This window comes from Ranitomeya imitator, chromosome 7 (assembly GCF_032444005.1).
Source record: "Ranitomeya imitator isolate aRanImi1 chromosome 7, aRanImi1.pri, whole genome shotgun sequence".
NCBI classification, from domain to species: Eukaryota; Metazoa; Chordata; class Amphibia; order Anura; family Dendrobatidae; genus Ranitomeya; species Ranitomeya imitator.
Window position 1 is genome coordinate 40,310,080 of NC_091288.1, and position 17,813 is coordinate 40,327,892.

The 17,813-nt window shown below is 42.4% G+C and overlaps 1 protein-coding gene across 1 annotated transcript in view; it reads right to left on the reverse strand.

Moving 5' to 3' along the window:
- Positions 1-1,278: 1,278 nt before the first annotated feature.
- Positions 1,279-17,813, reverse strand: part of LRP2 (LDL receptor related protein 2) — a 240,036-nt gene continuing 223,501 nt past the window's right edge. The window contains exons 71-79 of the mRNA XM_069733090.1: positions 16,740-16,859; positions 10,011-10,101; positions 9,452-9,519; positions 9,244-9,364; positions 9,008-9,137; positions 8,791-8,904; positions 6,344-6,448; positions 4,804-4,878; positions 1,279-2,039 (exon numbers count right to left, since the gene is read on the reverse strand). Of these exons, the coding sequence (XP_069589191.1) occupies positions 1,866-2,039; positions 4,804-4,878; positions 6,344-6,448; positions 8,791-8,904; positions 9,008-9,137; positions 9,244-9,364; positions 9,452-9,519; positions 10,011-10,101; positions 16,740-16,859 (998 nt within the window). The 3' untranslated portion in view covers positions 1,279-1,865. The remainder of the gene's footprint in view (positions 2,040-4,803; positions 4,879-6,343; positions 6,449-8,790; positions 8,905-9,007; positions 9,138-9,243; positions 9,365-9,451; positions 9,520-10,010; positions 10,102-16,739; positions 16,860-17,813) is intronic.

Here is a 17,813-nt window from a genome sequence, read left to right on the forward strand (position 1 = left end):
CGACGGGTTCGGCTGTTCATCTAATGTGTACAGTGGCCATAAGATTAAATTTAATATCCGTTTTTATCAGTCTCACGGGAGCCATTTGCAGTGGACAGATAACCTATATGCAGAAACGTTTAGACCTGGGGTATAGGCTACCTATGGGCCTCCTGATTGATGCCACTAGATCAGGTAGTATGAATGTGCAAAGTTCACCCCAAGAGTGATGACATTGATAATCTGTTCGCGATAGGAAACTCATTTGAACTGATCATGCACTTTCACCATTAACTATTTCGGCCACCCATTACGCTAGGTCAACTGAACACAGTACTTTCCTATTTTATATGTCCCTACATGTTCACCATTGCCCATTGAGTGTCACCTTGGATTTTTCAGGTGCAGCATCATTATCAGTGTTGCTCCTAAAAACCTAGAAGGTATTACTTGACCATAATTTTTCTGGAACCCAGGGAGCCAAAACCTTTGATTATTGTCACTGGCTAGATACAGATGTGGCAGCTTAGGCAAAAGTCAGGAGCAAGACTGACTATCATTAATCTTAGATGAAGAAGGTCATTGACTTTCGATCTTTGCATAGCCTGCTAGATCAAAACTTTGGGGAAAGGGTTAAAAAAGTCCTGAACTGATGAGAGTCAAAAGTTCAGAACCAAAAGGTTGAACATTTTTGAAGGTATTGGAAATTATTTTGGAGCAAGGCATCATGCACACCACTAGGTAAGATGCACGTTGAGGTTCTTGGGGCCCTACTGCAACTCTATATTGTTAATTTCACACCAAAATTTTAATATTGAAAAATAGTTTAAAAAATATTCCAAATGGTCTTAGATAGAGAAATATTTCATAGCACATAAGAGGCAATGAGGCTCGAAAGTAGAAAACCCTTAGATCACAATGGAGTCAGACTTTATGGTGAAGTGTTTTGCAATCCAGGACAAAAAGGTCTAATCTTTGCTTCCCCAAAAAATGTCTCAGACCCATTAGCAAAAGAGGATGTGACCAACCAAAAGGTTAAAAATCATCCCTCATTGGGCCTAATATCAGCCATGTGGTCTGCCTCCATGAGACACAGCCATAGAGCACAGCCAAAAGCCAAATGTGAAATCCATGATAATTCTCAGTTCTTGGTCCGGATTACCGCCAAGTGACCACAATGTGTGATATCAACCGCATCCATTCTGTATGATTTTTGAGTGCGATCTTTGATCTTGATTAATCAATAAGATGGGTAATTCATTACAAAACTACATCCAATACATTTTTCAATATATCATTAATAATAATTTTATTTTTTCATTGAAGTCTGATTGTTCCAAGTTTTGCATAGTAAGTAGACTAAAAAGAAAACTCGCCTACAAACAGGTACCAGAAAATATATGCAACTGAACCAGTACACAAATATATATATATATTCTTCATGTAATTCTATAAAGGTGGTTTTCTTAATAGAAGTTTTTATAAACATCTGTACAATTATAAAAATGTCGATGTTAAAACAGCGGTTCCCTGTACATATTAATGCATTCCTCTGTCTAACCTATTAGAAGTGATTACTGTGCCTTTAATTTCATTGGACTTTTCCAAAAGTTTTCACAGATCAATGACAGCAATAATTTTTCTTTCAAAAATTTACAAATATACAAAATATTTATATTATTTTCAGTCAGTCTCAGTGCAAAGATATACATATAGTACATGGTGATAATTGTTCATAAAAATAGCAATTGGCATATTAAAAAAAAGGCAAAAATTCTTCACCTAAAGGCTAAAAAGAGAAGGTTTTTTTTTTAACAACATGAACGTTCTTGACCGATACAAAAATGTGTGCAAGAGTGTCTGACCATTCCTAGAAGAAGTATTGGTTATACGTCTGAGTCTTCCTTCACGAGATTGGCAGTGTCAATGAAAGTGTCCTCTGTGGGGGAGAAGGAGAGGTGCTGCTGCTGATCCTTTTTCTGAGAAGGTTTTGGAAGTGGAGGAGGAGAGGTAAACGGGGACGGGTCTTCCTCAGCTTCGTTTTGTTGGTCTTTTTCCATCTGGAATGATGAAGATAGATATTATCTAACTCATTCATCAAAATAGATCCAACACGTCCTGACTCCTGACAGCCACAGGGCTGGATTCCCCCCAAATATGTAAGTATTAGGGTAAATGCACACGTTGATGAAGGTAAAATGCTGCATAAATTCCGTACGTTTTTGCCCCATTTTTGCCTCATTGTTTGCTTGCATTTTTACTTTGAGTTTTTTCCCATTCATCTGAATAGGTGAAAAACGCTTCGAAAATGCTGAAAAAATTGACATGCTACAGTATTGGAAAAAACGCTTTGTTAAAATTTGTAGGAAAAAAAATAAGCAGCATATGCATGAGGTTTCTGAAATCTTGTTCAATTTGCTGGTACTGTAAAAGGATGTGTGAAAAACGCAATGTGTGAACACTCCCTTACTAGTGAGGAGCGAATATACTCGTTGCTTGGGTTTTCCCAAGCTCGGTCGGGTGGTCTCCGAGTATTTGTTAGTGTTCGGAGATTAAGTTTTCATCGTGGCAGCTGAATGATTTACAGCTATCAGCCAGCTTGATTACATGTGAGGATTCCCTAGCAATCAGGCAACCCCCACATGTACTCAGCCTGGCTATTAGCTGTAAATCATTCAGCTGAGGCGATGAAAACTAAATCTCCGAACACTAACAAATACTGGGATGTCACCCCAGCGTGCTCGGGAAAACCCGAGCAACGAGTATATTCGCTCATCACTAGCCCTTACTATGTGTCACCAAAGAGCAACATTTTAAGTATGAAAATAACATTAATATCATTCTCTACGACTTGTCAGGACTGGCGGACACAGAGGTGAGAGGGCCCCTGTGCAAGAACAATATAAGGGCCCTTTACAGTCCAAGAGCTCATCATGATGCCTCCTGGCGTCTTACGCCCCTGTGCGCCTGCACAGGTTACATCAATGTCGGCCCCTGCTCTGTGTCATTGTTTCTTGCACTTATAGATGGAAGCAGGTTTAGGTTCCCCTCCATAGATAACAGATATAACATACAGTGGGGCAAAAAAGTATTTAGTCAGTCAGCAATAGTGCAAGTTCCACCACTTAAAAAGATGAGAGGTGTCTGTAATTTACATCATAGATAGACCTCAACTATGGGAGACAAACTGAGAAAAAAAAATCCAGAAAATCACATTGTCTGTTTTTTTAACATTTTATTTGCATATTATGGTGGAAAATAAGTATTTGGTCAGAAACAAACAATCAAGATTTCTGGCTCTCACAGACCTGTAACTTCTTCTTTAAGAGTCTCCTCTTTCCTCCACTCATTACCTGTAGTAATGGCACCTGTTTAAACTTGTTATCAGTATAAAAAGACACCTGTGCACACCCTCAAACAGTCTGACTCCAATCTCCACTATGGTGAAGACCAAAGAGCTGTCAAAGGACACCAGAAACAAAATTGTAGCCCTGCACCAGGCTGGGAAGACTGAATCTGCAATAGCCAACCAGCTTGGAGTGAAGAAATCAACAGTGGGAGCAATAATTAGAAAATGGAAGACATACAAGACCACTGATAATCTCCCTCGATCTGGGGCTCCACGCAAAATCCCACCCCGTGGGGTCAGAATGATCACAAGAACGGTGAGCAAAAATCCCAGAACCAAGCAGGGGGACCTAGTGAATGAACTGCAGAGAGCTGGGACCAATGTAACAAGGCCTACCATAAGTAACACACTACGCCACCATGGACTCAGATCCTGCAGTGCCAGACGTGTCCCACTGCTTAAGCCAGTACATGTCCGGGCCCGTCTGAAGTTTGCTAGAGAGCATTTGGATGATCCAGAGGAGTTTTGGGAGAATGTCCTATGGTCTGATGAAACCAAACTGGAACTGTTTGGTAGAAACACAACTTGTCGTGTTTGGAGGAAAAAGAATACTGAGTTGCATCCATCAAACACCATACCTACTGTAAAGCATGGTGGTGGAAACATCATGCTTTGGGGCTGTTTCTCTGCAAAGGGGCCAGGACGACTGATCCGGGTACATGAAAGAATGAATGGGGCCATGTATCGTGAGATTTTGAGTGCAAACCTCCTTCCATCAGCAAGGGCATTGAAGATGAAACGTGGCTGGGTCTTTCAACATGACAATGATCCAAAGCACACCGCCAGGGCAACGAAGGAGTGGCTTCGTAAGAAGCATTTCAAGGTCCTGGAGTGGCCTAGCCAGTCTCCAGGTCTCAACCCTATAGAAAACCTTTGGAGGGAGTTGAAAGTCCGTGTTGCCAAGCGAAAAGCCAAAAACATCACTGCTCTAGAGGAGATCTGCATGGAGGAATGGGCCATCATACCAACAACAGTGTGTGGCAACCTTGTGAAGACTTACAGAAAACGTTTGACCTCTGTCATTGCCAACAAAGGATATATTACAAAGTATTGAGATGAAATTTTGTTTCTGACCAAATACTTATTTTCCACCATAATATGCAAATAAATTGTTAAAAAAACAGACAATGTGATTTTCTGGATTTTTTTTCTCAGTTTGTCTCCCATAGTTGAGGTCTACCTATGATGTAAATTACAGACGCCTCTCATCTTTTTAAGTGGTGGAACTTGCACTATTGCTGACTGACTAAATACTTTTTTGCCCCACTGTATGAGATTTCTAGCATTCAGTATAAACCACCTAGAATTGCTTGGTTCCTCAGTTGTGGCTTTTGGGAAAGATCTATTTTATCCCTATAAATAAATCCTGGCTTTTCTATTTATCTTGGTCCTGTTCTCGGGACACCTTTACTCACCTCCGCATAGATTGGATTTTCAAAGTTTGTGCTCTGTTTAATCTTCCGTTTAAAGATGCTCCACTTTGATTCCTGCTGAGAAACACGAGATGAATACAGTGTCAATTGTGCACCGGCGGACAGAAACATTTGCAGTAACAATACTATCCTCTGACACAAGTGGTTTTAAAATTGAGTGCGACTTATGTGGTGTAGACCTTCATTTAACATCCAATATAGGTAGACCTGATGCCAGCAGAGGAATTGCATTCGTGTTGGAAATATAGGATATTTATTTGTTCAATACTGTTAAGCGATGAGCAAAAATTAGATTTTGCTGTTCATGTGGCTAGTCTCGGGAAATTCGATTAGCAGAGAAGTTATTCTCTGCTATTTAAATGTCCTTTATTATATTCTAGGGTCTCGACAGGTCCCAGAGCATAATAAATGTAAGGTGAGAAAATAAAAAAAAAATCCTTGCACCTTACCGCTCACCGCTCTGGCCGCTCCGGCTGCTCCCTGTCTGCTGTCAAGTCATCCGTGCTTCCATTGTATCTCTGGCCCGATGTTAAATCTAGGCCAGGACTGCCCACGAGTAGATCCGCGGAGCATGCGCAGTGAACTACAGGACCTGCTTGTGGATGGAAGTCCCACCTTAGAGCAAAGATCGGGCCGAAGATATGATGCGACATAGGCGTATATGACTGGACAGTAGGCAGGGAGCAGCAGGGGCTTTCGAAGCAGTGAGATGAGTGTGGGTATTTTTTCTATTTAACATTTTGCTACTCTCTAATGTTCAGAAAGATGGTGGCCGCAGCTGACCACCATTTTGCTGGATTCGCATGGAACGAATGACAAAAAATCCATATTCTACAGAATCCAGATTTTTGCAAAATTCAAGTAGAATTCAATTACATGCCAATAAATCCACCCATCTCTAAGGCCACATTCACACGTTCAGTATTTGATCAGTATTTTACCTCAGTATTTGTCAGCCAAAACTAGGAGTGGGTGATAAATACAGAAGTGGTGCATATGTTTCTATTATACTTTTCCCTCTATTTGTTCCACTCCTGGTTTTCGCTTACAAATACTGATGTAAAATTCTGACCAAATACTGAACGTGTGAACGTGGCCTAATACTGAGAGAAGCACTAGGTTTATTGGATATTGCATCCAGGGCTACTGTCTTGGCATCACAAATGTTGCTGCAGGAGCCCATCCTCGAATATAAAAAAAGGTGAACCCTTGGGCATCATTGTTTCATAGGGGCAGACTTGGCTGTGTACCCAGTCTCTCTTTGCCTCTCCTCCCAATGATATGATGTACATGCTGTGTGTGAATAGGAGGTATACATCTCTTTCAAGAAGAAAATGATGGAAACTCTAATAGCCCACCACTCAACTCCAACACAAAGTCCATCACCACATACCCCTCACCCACAGGGCACCAATTGGGATGACTTCATTTTGAGAATGGGTTGTTAAATCGGGATAACTTTCTTTTCTACCGAGTTACGTTTTCTTGTTTCATGGTCTAAATGGAAAGAATTGTAGCATACCTCGATCTGAACCGGTTCTGTGCCCGCTGAAGTCTGCGGGGTATCACCAGAATACAGCGGGTTTTCAAAATTATCTGTTTTTTGCCCGATGCTCACTTCAGTCACCTGGAAAGAAAAAGTAAAAGGAAAGTTGAGCCCCCCATTACACAATGCCTTTTCTCTCAAGTCCCCTATACACAGGAACACTTGGTCAAGTTTTAAATTCTTTATATGAGCTACTGCTAATCTCCTCTAGCGGCGGGTTAATGCCTGGAAAACAAAAATTTCAACCTTCGGAAATCTGGCATGCCTGATCCTGCTAATGTTGGCCAAACCACCGATATTGGTGGGATGAGCAAACAGTCTAATGAGTGCGAGGGTCTCCTGACTCTCACCCAACAGCTGTTGTTGACTGAGGGGTAAATCTTATCACCTCTAACACCATATGAGTTATGTCAATCCTCAGAACAGATGAGAAAGTTGATTAAATGTTTTTTTTTTAGGATCTTACTACACCCAAATCATTGCATTGTGAATTCAGACAACCTTTCGCTGCCATCCTTGTCCCTTTTGTAATCATTTGAACATTTTTAGAGGAGAATGTGGCTCCTTAAGGAAACCATCTGAATCTGGAGTCTTATTGACAATGCCCCATTCGCAAATTAGCCAAGCCAATAGCTTCTATACTGGCAGCGGCTTCAGGGAATAGGGGGCATTATCAGTATAGTTTTCTTTCTTACTGGGATAGACTGGATTAGCAAGTTTCACATGTTTGGTGAAGTGTATCTCCGAAGACCTGCTGAACACGGATTCTTATTGGTGATAGCCCACATAAAAAAACTGCAAATTAACGAACCAAACACTCATCTACAGGCAGCTGTTTCAGGGTATAGGCAGCAACATCAGAATAGTTTTCTTTCTTTCTAGGAGAGAGATAATTTGCTAGTTTCACACTTTTGGGGGAGAGTGTATCTTCTTAAAGAGTCCCCCTGAATATGTAGTATTATTGGCAATACCGCATGTAAAGAACATGCAGTTAACACTACGGACAGCTGTTTCAGAGTGTCAAACTCGTTTTCTTTCCTTCCTGAACAAAGCTATTTTGCATGTTGCACATTTCTAATCATCATGAATACTGAAATATAGCTCTATGATCATGTAAAGACTAGAGGTGGTCCACTTTGAAGAATCATTTTGTTAGAAGTGTCCTCCAATGCTAAGCTGATCTGATCTGCTAAGTCCTTTAGCAACCATTTGTGGGAGAATCCAGCAGTAGGTGTCTAGTTTCTCTAAACCGCCCCCTCAGGATAGTGAAATAATACACATTCCCTATTGTAAGGAATAGATTGTGTGTGAAATAACAAATTAGCTGGATTCTCCAGAAAAAGACACCTTTTGTAGTCGCTCAATGCTATGGTTAAAAAAAATGAGACTAATAGGATGTCCTCTTCCATTCAATTTTTAAACTATATGTCTACTATATAATTGTCTAAAGGTCACTTCCGTCTCTGTATCCTTCTGTCTGTCTGTCTTTCTGTGTGACCAACTTTTTACTATTCATGCTGCCTATGCAGCAAGAATAGTAGAAAGATCAAATGTTAAAAATAATTAAAAAAAATAGTTACATACTCACCTTCCGGAGCCCCCGGATCAAAGCGGCCGGTTACCGATGCTCCTCGCGAGGCCCGGTGACCGCTCCATGCATTGCGGTCTCGCGAGATGATGACGTGCGTTCTCGCGAGACCGCTACATCATCATCTCACGAGACCGCAATGCACTCTTCAGACCGCAGCGCGTGAGGAGCATCGGTAACCGGCCGCTTCGATCCGGGGGCACCGGAAGGTGAGTATGTAACTATTTTTTAAGTCCAATCGAAGAAAGAAAGAAGGAGAGGCGGCACTCACCGATCCATGACGAGAGGTAACTTTCATTAATTAAAAGCCATCAGCCGGGGGTACAAAACATGCAGGCTTGCCGCACTGCATGTTTTGTACCCCAGGCTGATGGCTTTTAATTAATAAAAGTTACCTCTCGTCATGGATCGGTGAGTGCTGCCTCTCCTTCTTTCTTTCTTCGATTGGACTTGGACTTGTTTTTGTGGCTAGAGCACCTCAGATCCAGCGGTCAAGACTCCCATCACAGGTGAGCAGGCGCATGCTGTTTCCTTTGAGCGGTGGTGCTGTCAGCTTTTTTTTCTTTACGATTGACTTGTAACTATTTTTTATTTTATTTCTTTTTTTAACAGGGATATGGTGCATACTACGTGACTGGCCAATATACTACGTGACTGGCCAATATACTACGAGGCTCTGTGCTGTATACTACGTGGCTGGGCAATATACTATGTGGCTGGGCAATATACCACCATCTAGTTTTCAATGAATATATATATATATATCCTCCCTAAAAAATGTTGTGTCTAGATTCCCATCAATCCACTGGCTTCCCGTATACACCGGGCATCTTACATCTGGCGGCTGGCTTATATTCACCACACTGACACCACTCTCCCCGGCGTGTGAGTACATGGGATTCTCGTATGTAATTGGCTCTTTCCCAGCTTCCAGGGTGAAGGTTTCATTCTAAAAAACACAATAGTAAATATGTCATCACTACAGTGTGAGAAGTAAAACAGCAAAATCACCTAAAATAAAAATCTGTCCGCAGGGCAATTATTTCCATTACCATTTGCATTGCTCGGTCTATAGAAGAGTCTGCGCCAAATCCAGACACCCCAATATCCATGCTGACATCCGCTCCCGACCGGAACGTTACTCCATTGCTATTCTCTGTTGATTTCACCAGCGCACTTAAGCTATAACATCAGAAAACAATCTTCAGTTTTCATGACAACTGTTTGTATCTTATAACATAAAAATATATTTTCTCTTGTAATCTTTGGTGTCGTAAATTGCACTAACCTCGGGAACTTAGGAAGAGCCGGTAAAAGTTTTCCTGTCCGTCTGTAATTAAAGAGGCCTCCGACCACCAAGGCGCAGATAATAATGACCAAAATCACAGTGAGGAGCACAGCGACCGCCGCTAAAAAAGAAATTGTCCGTGTTTTTTCTGTATTTAGGGAAAAATGATATAAAATACACTTGGATACATGATAAAGATCAAACATACCAGTTCCTGGAGGAATACCAGCAGTATATGCCATATTGCAATAGCTACCAGAATAGCCAGCGGCACACCTGGAAGAAAGTATAGATTTATATTTGACATATTGTACAGAAAATATAAATATATTTATATAGTAAGAATATTTAATGAATGTTGTTCAGAAACATTACAAAATTTCACATTTCGATGTATGTAATAATCTAGGTAGATACCATGTTATGACTTGAATGTTGCACATAATATAGGCCACAAAATATTGCCATGTAGTGCTCAAAATATGCTAAAAGTCATTTTTTAATATTTTTTTAAAATACCACTAACTAATACTGCATGGTTTTAATTAATTCCTGTGGTTCCCACAGTTAATAATAATCAGGGCCCCTAGGAATCAGGACCCCTAGGTAACTGTCTAGTTTTCTTTAGTGCAGGTGCAGACGACCGTATTTTCTGTCCACCTCAATAGTCCCAAAAATCATCATGATCATAAAGTAAAGTAAGGAGAGGTTTAAGAGAACAGTAAAAATTCTTCAACACTTTTATCTCGGCATCAGACAAAACTTACTTGCATTTTGGAAGGCCCATTTCATCATAATAGCATGTTCCTCCATGCATACATCTGCATGCTGGTGGCATGGTTGGAGGGGGTTCAATAGCTAAGAAATGGAAAGCCATGCATGTTAGTGAGCAGTACATGCAATTATTATACATCAGCTGCAGGCAAAGGGATAACTATTGTGCATGTGACGGTGGGGACTTTTACCATTAGCATAAAGCACGTTGTCGTCCAGATACAATTTATAATACAAACCTGAATGTTATAAACGAAGGGAAAGCATAGATATATTATAGAATATTATTATACGCCTGTTTTGTGAGAATGAGGATAACAATTAGTGATAAGTCAAGTGTGTGCGGGTCTCATAAACCTGTTCTTGTTAGTGTTACTTTAGCATTAGCAATGCAGGTCACATACACAAATGTAACAAATAGTGGTGTAACGCATCAATATTATATATATATACACTGCTCAAAAAATAAAGGGAACACTTAAACAACAGAATATAACTCCAAGCAAATCAAACTTCTGTGAAATCAAACTGTTCACTTAGGAAAAAACACTGTTTGACAATCAATTTCACATGCTGTTGTGCAAATGGAATAGACAACAGACGGGAATTATTGGCAATTATCAAGACACCCTTAATGAAGGAGTGGTTCTGCAGGTGGGGACCGCAGGCCAAACATCAGTACCAATGCTTTCTGGCTGATGTTTTGGTCACTTTTGAATGTCGGTTGTGCTTTCACACTCGTAGTAGCATGAAATGGACTCTACACCAAAACAAGTAGCTCAGGTAGTGCAGGTCATCCAGGATGGCACATCAATAAGAGCTGTGGCAAGAAGGATTGCTGTTTCTGTCAGCATAGTGTACAGAGGATGGAGGAGCTACAATGAGACAGGCCAGTACACCAGGAGACGTGGAGGGGGCCGTAGGAGGGCAACAACCCAGCAGCAGGACCACTACCTCCACCTTTGTGCAAGGAGGAACAGGAGGAGAGCTGGCAGAGCCCTGCAAAATGTCTTCCAGCAGGCCACAAATGTGCATGTGTCTGCACAAACGGTTAGAAATCAACTCCATGAGGATGGTCTGAGTGCCCGACATCCACAGATGGGGGTTGTGCTCACAGCCCTACACCATGCAGGATGCTTGGCATTTGCCACAGAAAACCAGGATTGGCAAATTCGCCACTGGTGCCCTGTCCTCTTCACAGATGACAGCAGGTTCACACAGAGCACATGTGACAGATGTGACAGAGTCTGGAGATGCCGTGGAGAGCGATCTGCTGCCTGCAACATCCTTCAGCATGACCGGTTTGGCAGTGGGTCAGTAATGGTGTGGGGTCGCATTTCTTTGAAGGGCTGCACAGCCCTCCATGTGCTCGCCAGAGGTAGCCTGACTGCCATTAGGTATTGAGATGAGATCCTCAGACCCCTTGTGAGACCATATGCTGGTGCGGTTGGTCCTGGGTTCCTCCTAATGCAGGACAATGCCAGATCTCATGTGGCTGGAGTGTGTCAGCAGTTCCTGCAAGATGAAGGTATTGAAGCTATGGAGTGGCCCGCCCGTTCCCCAGACCTGAATCCGAATGAGCACATCTGGGACATCATGTCTCGCTCCATCCACCAACATCACGTTGCACCACAGACTGTCCTGGACTTATTATTATTATAGTATATTTATATAGCACCATTAATTCCATGGTGCTGTACATGAGAATGGGGTTACGTACAGAGTTATAGATATCGTTTACAGTAAACAAATTTACAGTGACAGACTGGTACAGAGGGGAGAGGACCCTGTCCTTGCGGACTTACATTCTATTTGGAAGAGATGAGGGGAGTTAGGGGTGGCAGTGGTGGGCAGAGGAGAGAGTTGAATGTGCTGAACAGTTGTTTTGGGTTGTAGGATAATGAAGATACAAGATTTGTGAAATAGGTCTGTTTAGCAGAGGTGAGGGCTAATTTGAAGGCAAATGTAGCTTGTGTGGGTGGCTGTGGAGGACCACTGGGTGAGTCCAAAGGAGGAAGTAAGGGCCACGAGTTTGGAGGCTGCTGGCTGTCGGGTGTCAGTAGGGATATTAAAGTCACCCAAGATGATGGTGGGGATGTCAGCAGAGAGAAAGTGAAGAAGCCATGTGGAGAGTTGGCGGATGATTTAGTCCAGGTCTGGTCTGGGAGGAGATCCCTCAGGAGACCATCCGCCACCTCATCAGGAGCATGCAAAGGCTTTGTACAGTAGGGAGGTCATACAGGCATGTGGAGGCCACACACAATACTGAGCATCTTTTCCTTGTCATAAGGCATTTCCACTGAAGTTGGATCAGCCTGTGATTTGATTTTCCTCTTTGATTTTGAGTATCATTCCAAATCCAGACCTCCATGGGATATTCATTTTGAGTTACATTGATAGTTGTTATGTTTTATTGTTCTGAACACATTCCACTGTGCAATGAATAAAAATGTGCAACTGAAATATTTTTTTCAGAGATATCTAGGATGTGGTATTTTAGTGTTTCCCTTATTTTTTTGAGCAGAGTATATATATATATATATATATATATATATGTATATATTTATATATATATATACACACAGTACAGACAAAAAGTTTGGACACACCTTCTCATTTAAAGATTTTTCCGTATTTTCATGACTATGAAAATTGTACATTCACAGTGAAGGCATCAAAACTATGAATTAACACATGTGGAATTATATACTTAACAACGTTCTGACATTAGACATACTATCCCATCGAGATGGGGTGGGCCCGTATGACCACCGACGGGATAGTACGTCATAACGATCGGCCGCGCTCCCCCAGCCGGGTGTCAGCTGACTATTGCAGCTGACATCTGGCACTATGTGCCAGGAGCGGTCACGGACCGCCCCCGGCACATTAACTCCCGGCACACTGCGATCAAACATGATCGCAGCGTTCCGGCGGTATAGGGAAGCATCGCGCAGGGAGGGGGCTCCCTGCGGGCTTCCCTGAGACCCTTGGAGCAACGCGATGCGATCGCGTTGCTCCGAGGGTCTCCTACCTTCTTCTTCCTGCAGGCCCTGGATCCAAAATGGCAGCGGGGCTGCATCCGGGTCCTGCAGGGAGGTGGCTTCACAGCGCCTGCTCAGGGCAGGCGCCGGGAAACCTCCAGGAGTGCACGTCAGATCGCTGATCTGACACAGTGCACAGCAAAGTGTCAGATCAGCGATCTGTCACTTTACTGTGATGTCCCCCCTGAGGCAAAGAAAAAAAAGTAAAAAAAAAATATTTCTATGTATATATATATATATATATATATATACTAGATGGCAGCCCGATTCTAAAGAATCGGGAGTCTAGAATCCATATATACTTTATTTATTCAAATGTAAGAATAATACAATTAATAAATAATAGTAAGAAAGAACAAAAATAATAGGCAGTATATGGAGAAAACACCAAACAAAAGTTCAAAATTGGTGTGAAAATGTCACTGAACCACTTCACAACTAAATATATATAGTTTTGGTAAATGGTATTATCATTTTTTTGACGAAATTCGGCAGGAGCTTGAAGAGCAACGTCACTGGGCCCGCCTCCACGCAGTAGAAACTTGCTGTGAGGTAAAAATTCAAAAATCACACCAAAATGGCGGGCGGAGTGTGTCACAGTACGGCACGTTTCTGATTGGTCGCTCGCAGCAGGCGGCAACCAATCAGACACTGGACACTGTTGACGTCACTTATCTCCGGACATTAGCTCCGGACATTAGCTCCGGACAGGAAGTTGGCACAAATTGCAGGAAGTAGTATTCTAGGCAATTATATATTATATATATATATATATATATATATCTAATTGCCTAAGGGTTTTTCCGTCTGTCTGTCTGTCTTTGTATCTGTCTGTCTGTCTGTCCTGGAAATCCCGCGTCTCTGATTGGTCGAGGCCGCCAGGCCTCGACCAATCAGCGACGGGCACAGCGACGATGATGTCATAAAGGACGTAGACTTCCCGCGTCTCTGATTGGTCGAGGCCGCCAGGCCTCGACCAATCAGCGACGGGCACAGTATCGACGTAGATGTCATAATGGTTGCCATGGCGACGATGATGTCATAAAGGTTGCCTCGACCAATCAGCGACGGACACAGTCTGCCGCGAATTCTGGAATCATCATTGTCCATATACTACGGGGACATGTATATTCTAGAATACCTGATGCGTTAGAATCGGGCCACAATCTAGTATATATATACAGTATATATATATATATATATATATATATATACTCACACACGGTGGGCCATTTATATGGATACATATACAGTGGGGCAAAAAAGTATTTAGTCAGTCAGCAATAGTGCAAGTTCCGCCACTTAAAAAGATGAGAGGCGTCTGTAATTTACATCATAGGTAGACCTCAACTATGGGAGACAAACTGAGAAAAAAAAATCCAGAAAATCACATTGTCTGTTTTTTTAACATTTTATTTGCATATTATGGTGGAAAATAAGTATTTGGTCAGAAACAAACAATCAAGATTTCTGGCTCTCACAGACCTGTAACTTCTTCTTTAAGAGTCTCCTCTTTCCTCCACTCATTACCTGTAGTAATGGCACCTGTTTAAACTTGTTATCAGTATAAAAAGACACCTGTGCACACCCTCAAACAGTCTGACTCCAAACTCCACTATGGTGAAGACCAAAGAGCTGTCAAAGGACACCAGAAACAAAATTGTAGCCCTGCACCAGGCTGGGAAGACTGAATCTGCAATAGCCAACCAGCTTGGAGTGAAGAAATCAACAGTGGGAGCAATAATTAGAAAATGGAAGACATACAAGACCACTGATAATCTCCCTCGATCTGGGGCTCCACGCAAAATCCCACCCCGTGGGGTCAGAATGATCACAAGAACGGTGAGCAAATATCCCAGAACCACGCAGGGGGACCTAGTGAATGAACTGCAGAGAGCTGGGACCAATGTAACAAGGCCTACCATAAGTAACACACTATGCCACCATGGACTCAGATCCTGCAGTGCCAGACGTGTCCCACTGCTTAAGCCAGTACATGTCCGGGCCCGTCTGAAGTTTGCTAGAGAGCATTTGGATGATCCAGAGGAGTTTTGGGAGAATGTCCTATGGTCTGATGAAACCAAACTGGAACTGTTTGGTAGAAACACAACTTGTCGTGTTTGGAGGAAAAAGAATACTGAGTTGCATCCATCAAACACCATACCTACTGTAAAGCATGGTGGTGGAAACATCATGCTTTGGGGCTGTTTCTCTGCAAAGGGGCCAGGACGACTGATCTGGGTACGTGAAAGAATGAATGGGGCCATGTATCGTGAGATTTTGAGTGCAAACCTCCTTCCATCAGCAAGGGCATTGAAGATGAAACGTGGCTGGGTCTTTCAACATGACAATGATGCAAAGCACACCGCCAGGGCAACGAAGGAGTGGCTTCGTAAGAAGCATTTCAAGGTCCTGGAGTGGCCTAGCCAGTCTCCAGATCTAAACCCTATAGAAAACCTTTGGAGGGAGTTGAAAGTCCGTGTTGCCAAGCAAAAAGCCAAAAACATCACTGCTCTAGAGGAGATCTGCATGGAGGAATGGGCCAACATACCAACAACAGTGTGTGGCAACCTTGTGAAGACTTACAGAAAACGTTTGACCTCTGTCATTGCCAACAAAGGATATATTACAAAGTATTGAGATGAAATTTTGTTTCTGACCAAATACTTATTTTCCACCATAATATGCAAATAAAATGTTAAAAAAACAGACAATGTGATTTTCTGGATTTTTTTTTCCTCAGTTTGTCTCCCATAGTTGAGGTCTACCTATGATGTAAATTACAGACACCTCTCATCTTTTTAAGTGGTGGAACTTGCACTATTGCTGACTGACTAAATACTTTTTTGCCCCACTGTATATACATGGATATATATATATATATATATATATATATATATATATATATATATATATATATACACACACATGTAAATTAGTATCAAATGAGTTGTCTGGGATTTATATGCTATCTTTAATACAGGTCATGAACACCAGATCAGTGGGGTTTCGACATCGACACCACTTAGTTGGTGGGATGTACATAGTACACCAAGCCAGGCACTGTGTAGTTAGTGGCCATGCTCAGTACCTGATCTGCAGTACCAGAAAACGGCAACTATAAGTAGTATGGAGCTGTGTACAGCTGAGCTGTGGAGGTTTCCCGACGGTCAGACCCCCATCGATCTGATACTGATGACCTATGTATTTTAGTTATTTAAAAGATAGAACGTGAATATGTAAGTCCTGGACAACCCATTTTAATGAATGTGTTTTGAAAAGGTTTTACTGACTTATTTTAGGAGTTTTGAAAAGTTTATAATAACTTACTCAGTTATAAAATTCCCCCGTTGCAGTGACACCTACTGGTGGGAATAGGTAGTACCATAAATAAATTTGACATGCAGGCAATTTGATTCCCAATAACAGGTTTGCCAGTGCCGTCACATTTCCTCTTCTTCCAATCATATGATTAATTAGCAACCAGCAGTAATATTATTTAATAAACAGAATGTATAAAATTACAACCAGGAACTGTATTCTATAAGCTCAGCGTTAGTTCTTCCATTGTATTTAACATGCAGTCCTAATGCCACACGTAGTCACAAATATTTTATAATATTTATAACTATTATAACAATAATGATATCAGACATTTAACGACAGTTATTTACATACCTGCGTCACACTCGTTGGTACTGCCCTCCATGAACCGCGTCCCTTGCGGACAGGAACATGTATAGCCACCTGGTCTCAACAAGCAAAGATGGGAGCAGATATCTTTGCAACGGTTTGAAACTAAATAAGACAAGAAAAAAATGATAATTCTGCATCTTAACTAGAAAGGCTAAGGCCATGTTCACACAGTGCGTTTTTTACTGCGGAACCGCAGCGGTATTGCCGCTGCGGTTCCGCAGCTGTTTTCCATGCAGGGTACATAACAATGTAACCCTATGGAAAACAGTCACTGCTGTGCACATGATCCGGAATTTCGTGTAAAAAGCCGCGCAGAATAGCTGCGGCAAAAAAGAAGGAGCATGTCAATTCTTTTTCCTGAACCGCAGCGGTTCTGCACCCATAGACCTCCATTGTGAGGTCAAAATCGCAGTAAAACCCGCAGATCAAAAATATATCTGCGGGTTTTACTGCGATTTGATGTGCAGAACCGCTGCAGCAGGAAGTGCGGGGGAGCGGGCGGAAGTGCGTGGGCGGAGTGTGGCTGCCCCCCCGTGCTCCGATCCCGCCCCGACGTGCTCCGATGCCCCCCCCCGTGCTCCGATGCCCCCCCCAGTGCTCCGATGCCCCCCGTGCCCTAATTTCCCCCCCTTATACTTACCCGGCGTCCCGGTGTCCGTCCGGCCGTCTTCTCCCTGGGCGCCGCCATCTTGCAAAATGGCGGGCGCATGCGCAGTGCGCCCGCCGAATCTGCCGGCCGGCAGATTCGCTCCAAAGTGCATTTTGATCACTGAGATATAACCTATCTCAGTGATCAAAGTAAAAAAATAGTAAATGACACCCCCCCCACTTTGTCACCCCCATTGGTAGGGACAATAAAAAAATTAAGAATTTTTTTTTTTTTTTTTCACTAAGGTTAGAATAGGGGTAGGGTTAGGGTTAGGGGTAGGGTTAGGGGTAGGGTTAGGGGTAGGGTTAGGGGTAGGGTTAGGGTTAGGGGTAGGGTTAGGGGTAGGGGTAGGGGTAGGGTTAGGGGTAGGGTTAGGGGTAGGGTTAGGGTTAGGGGTAGGGTTAGGG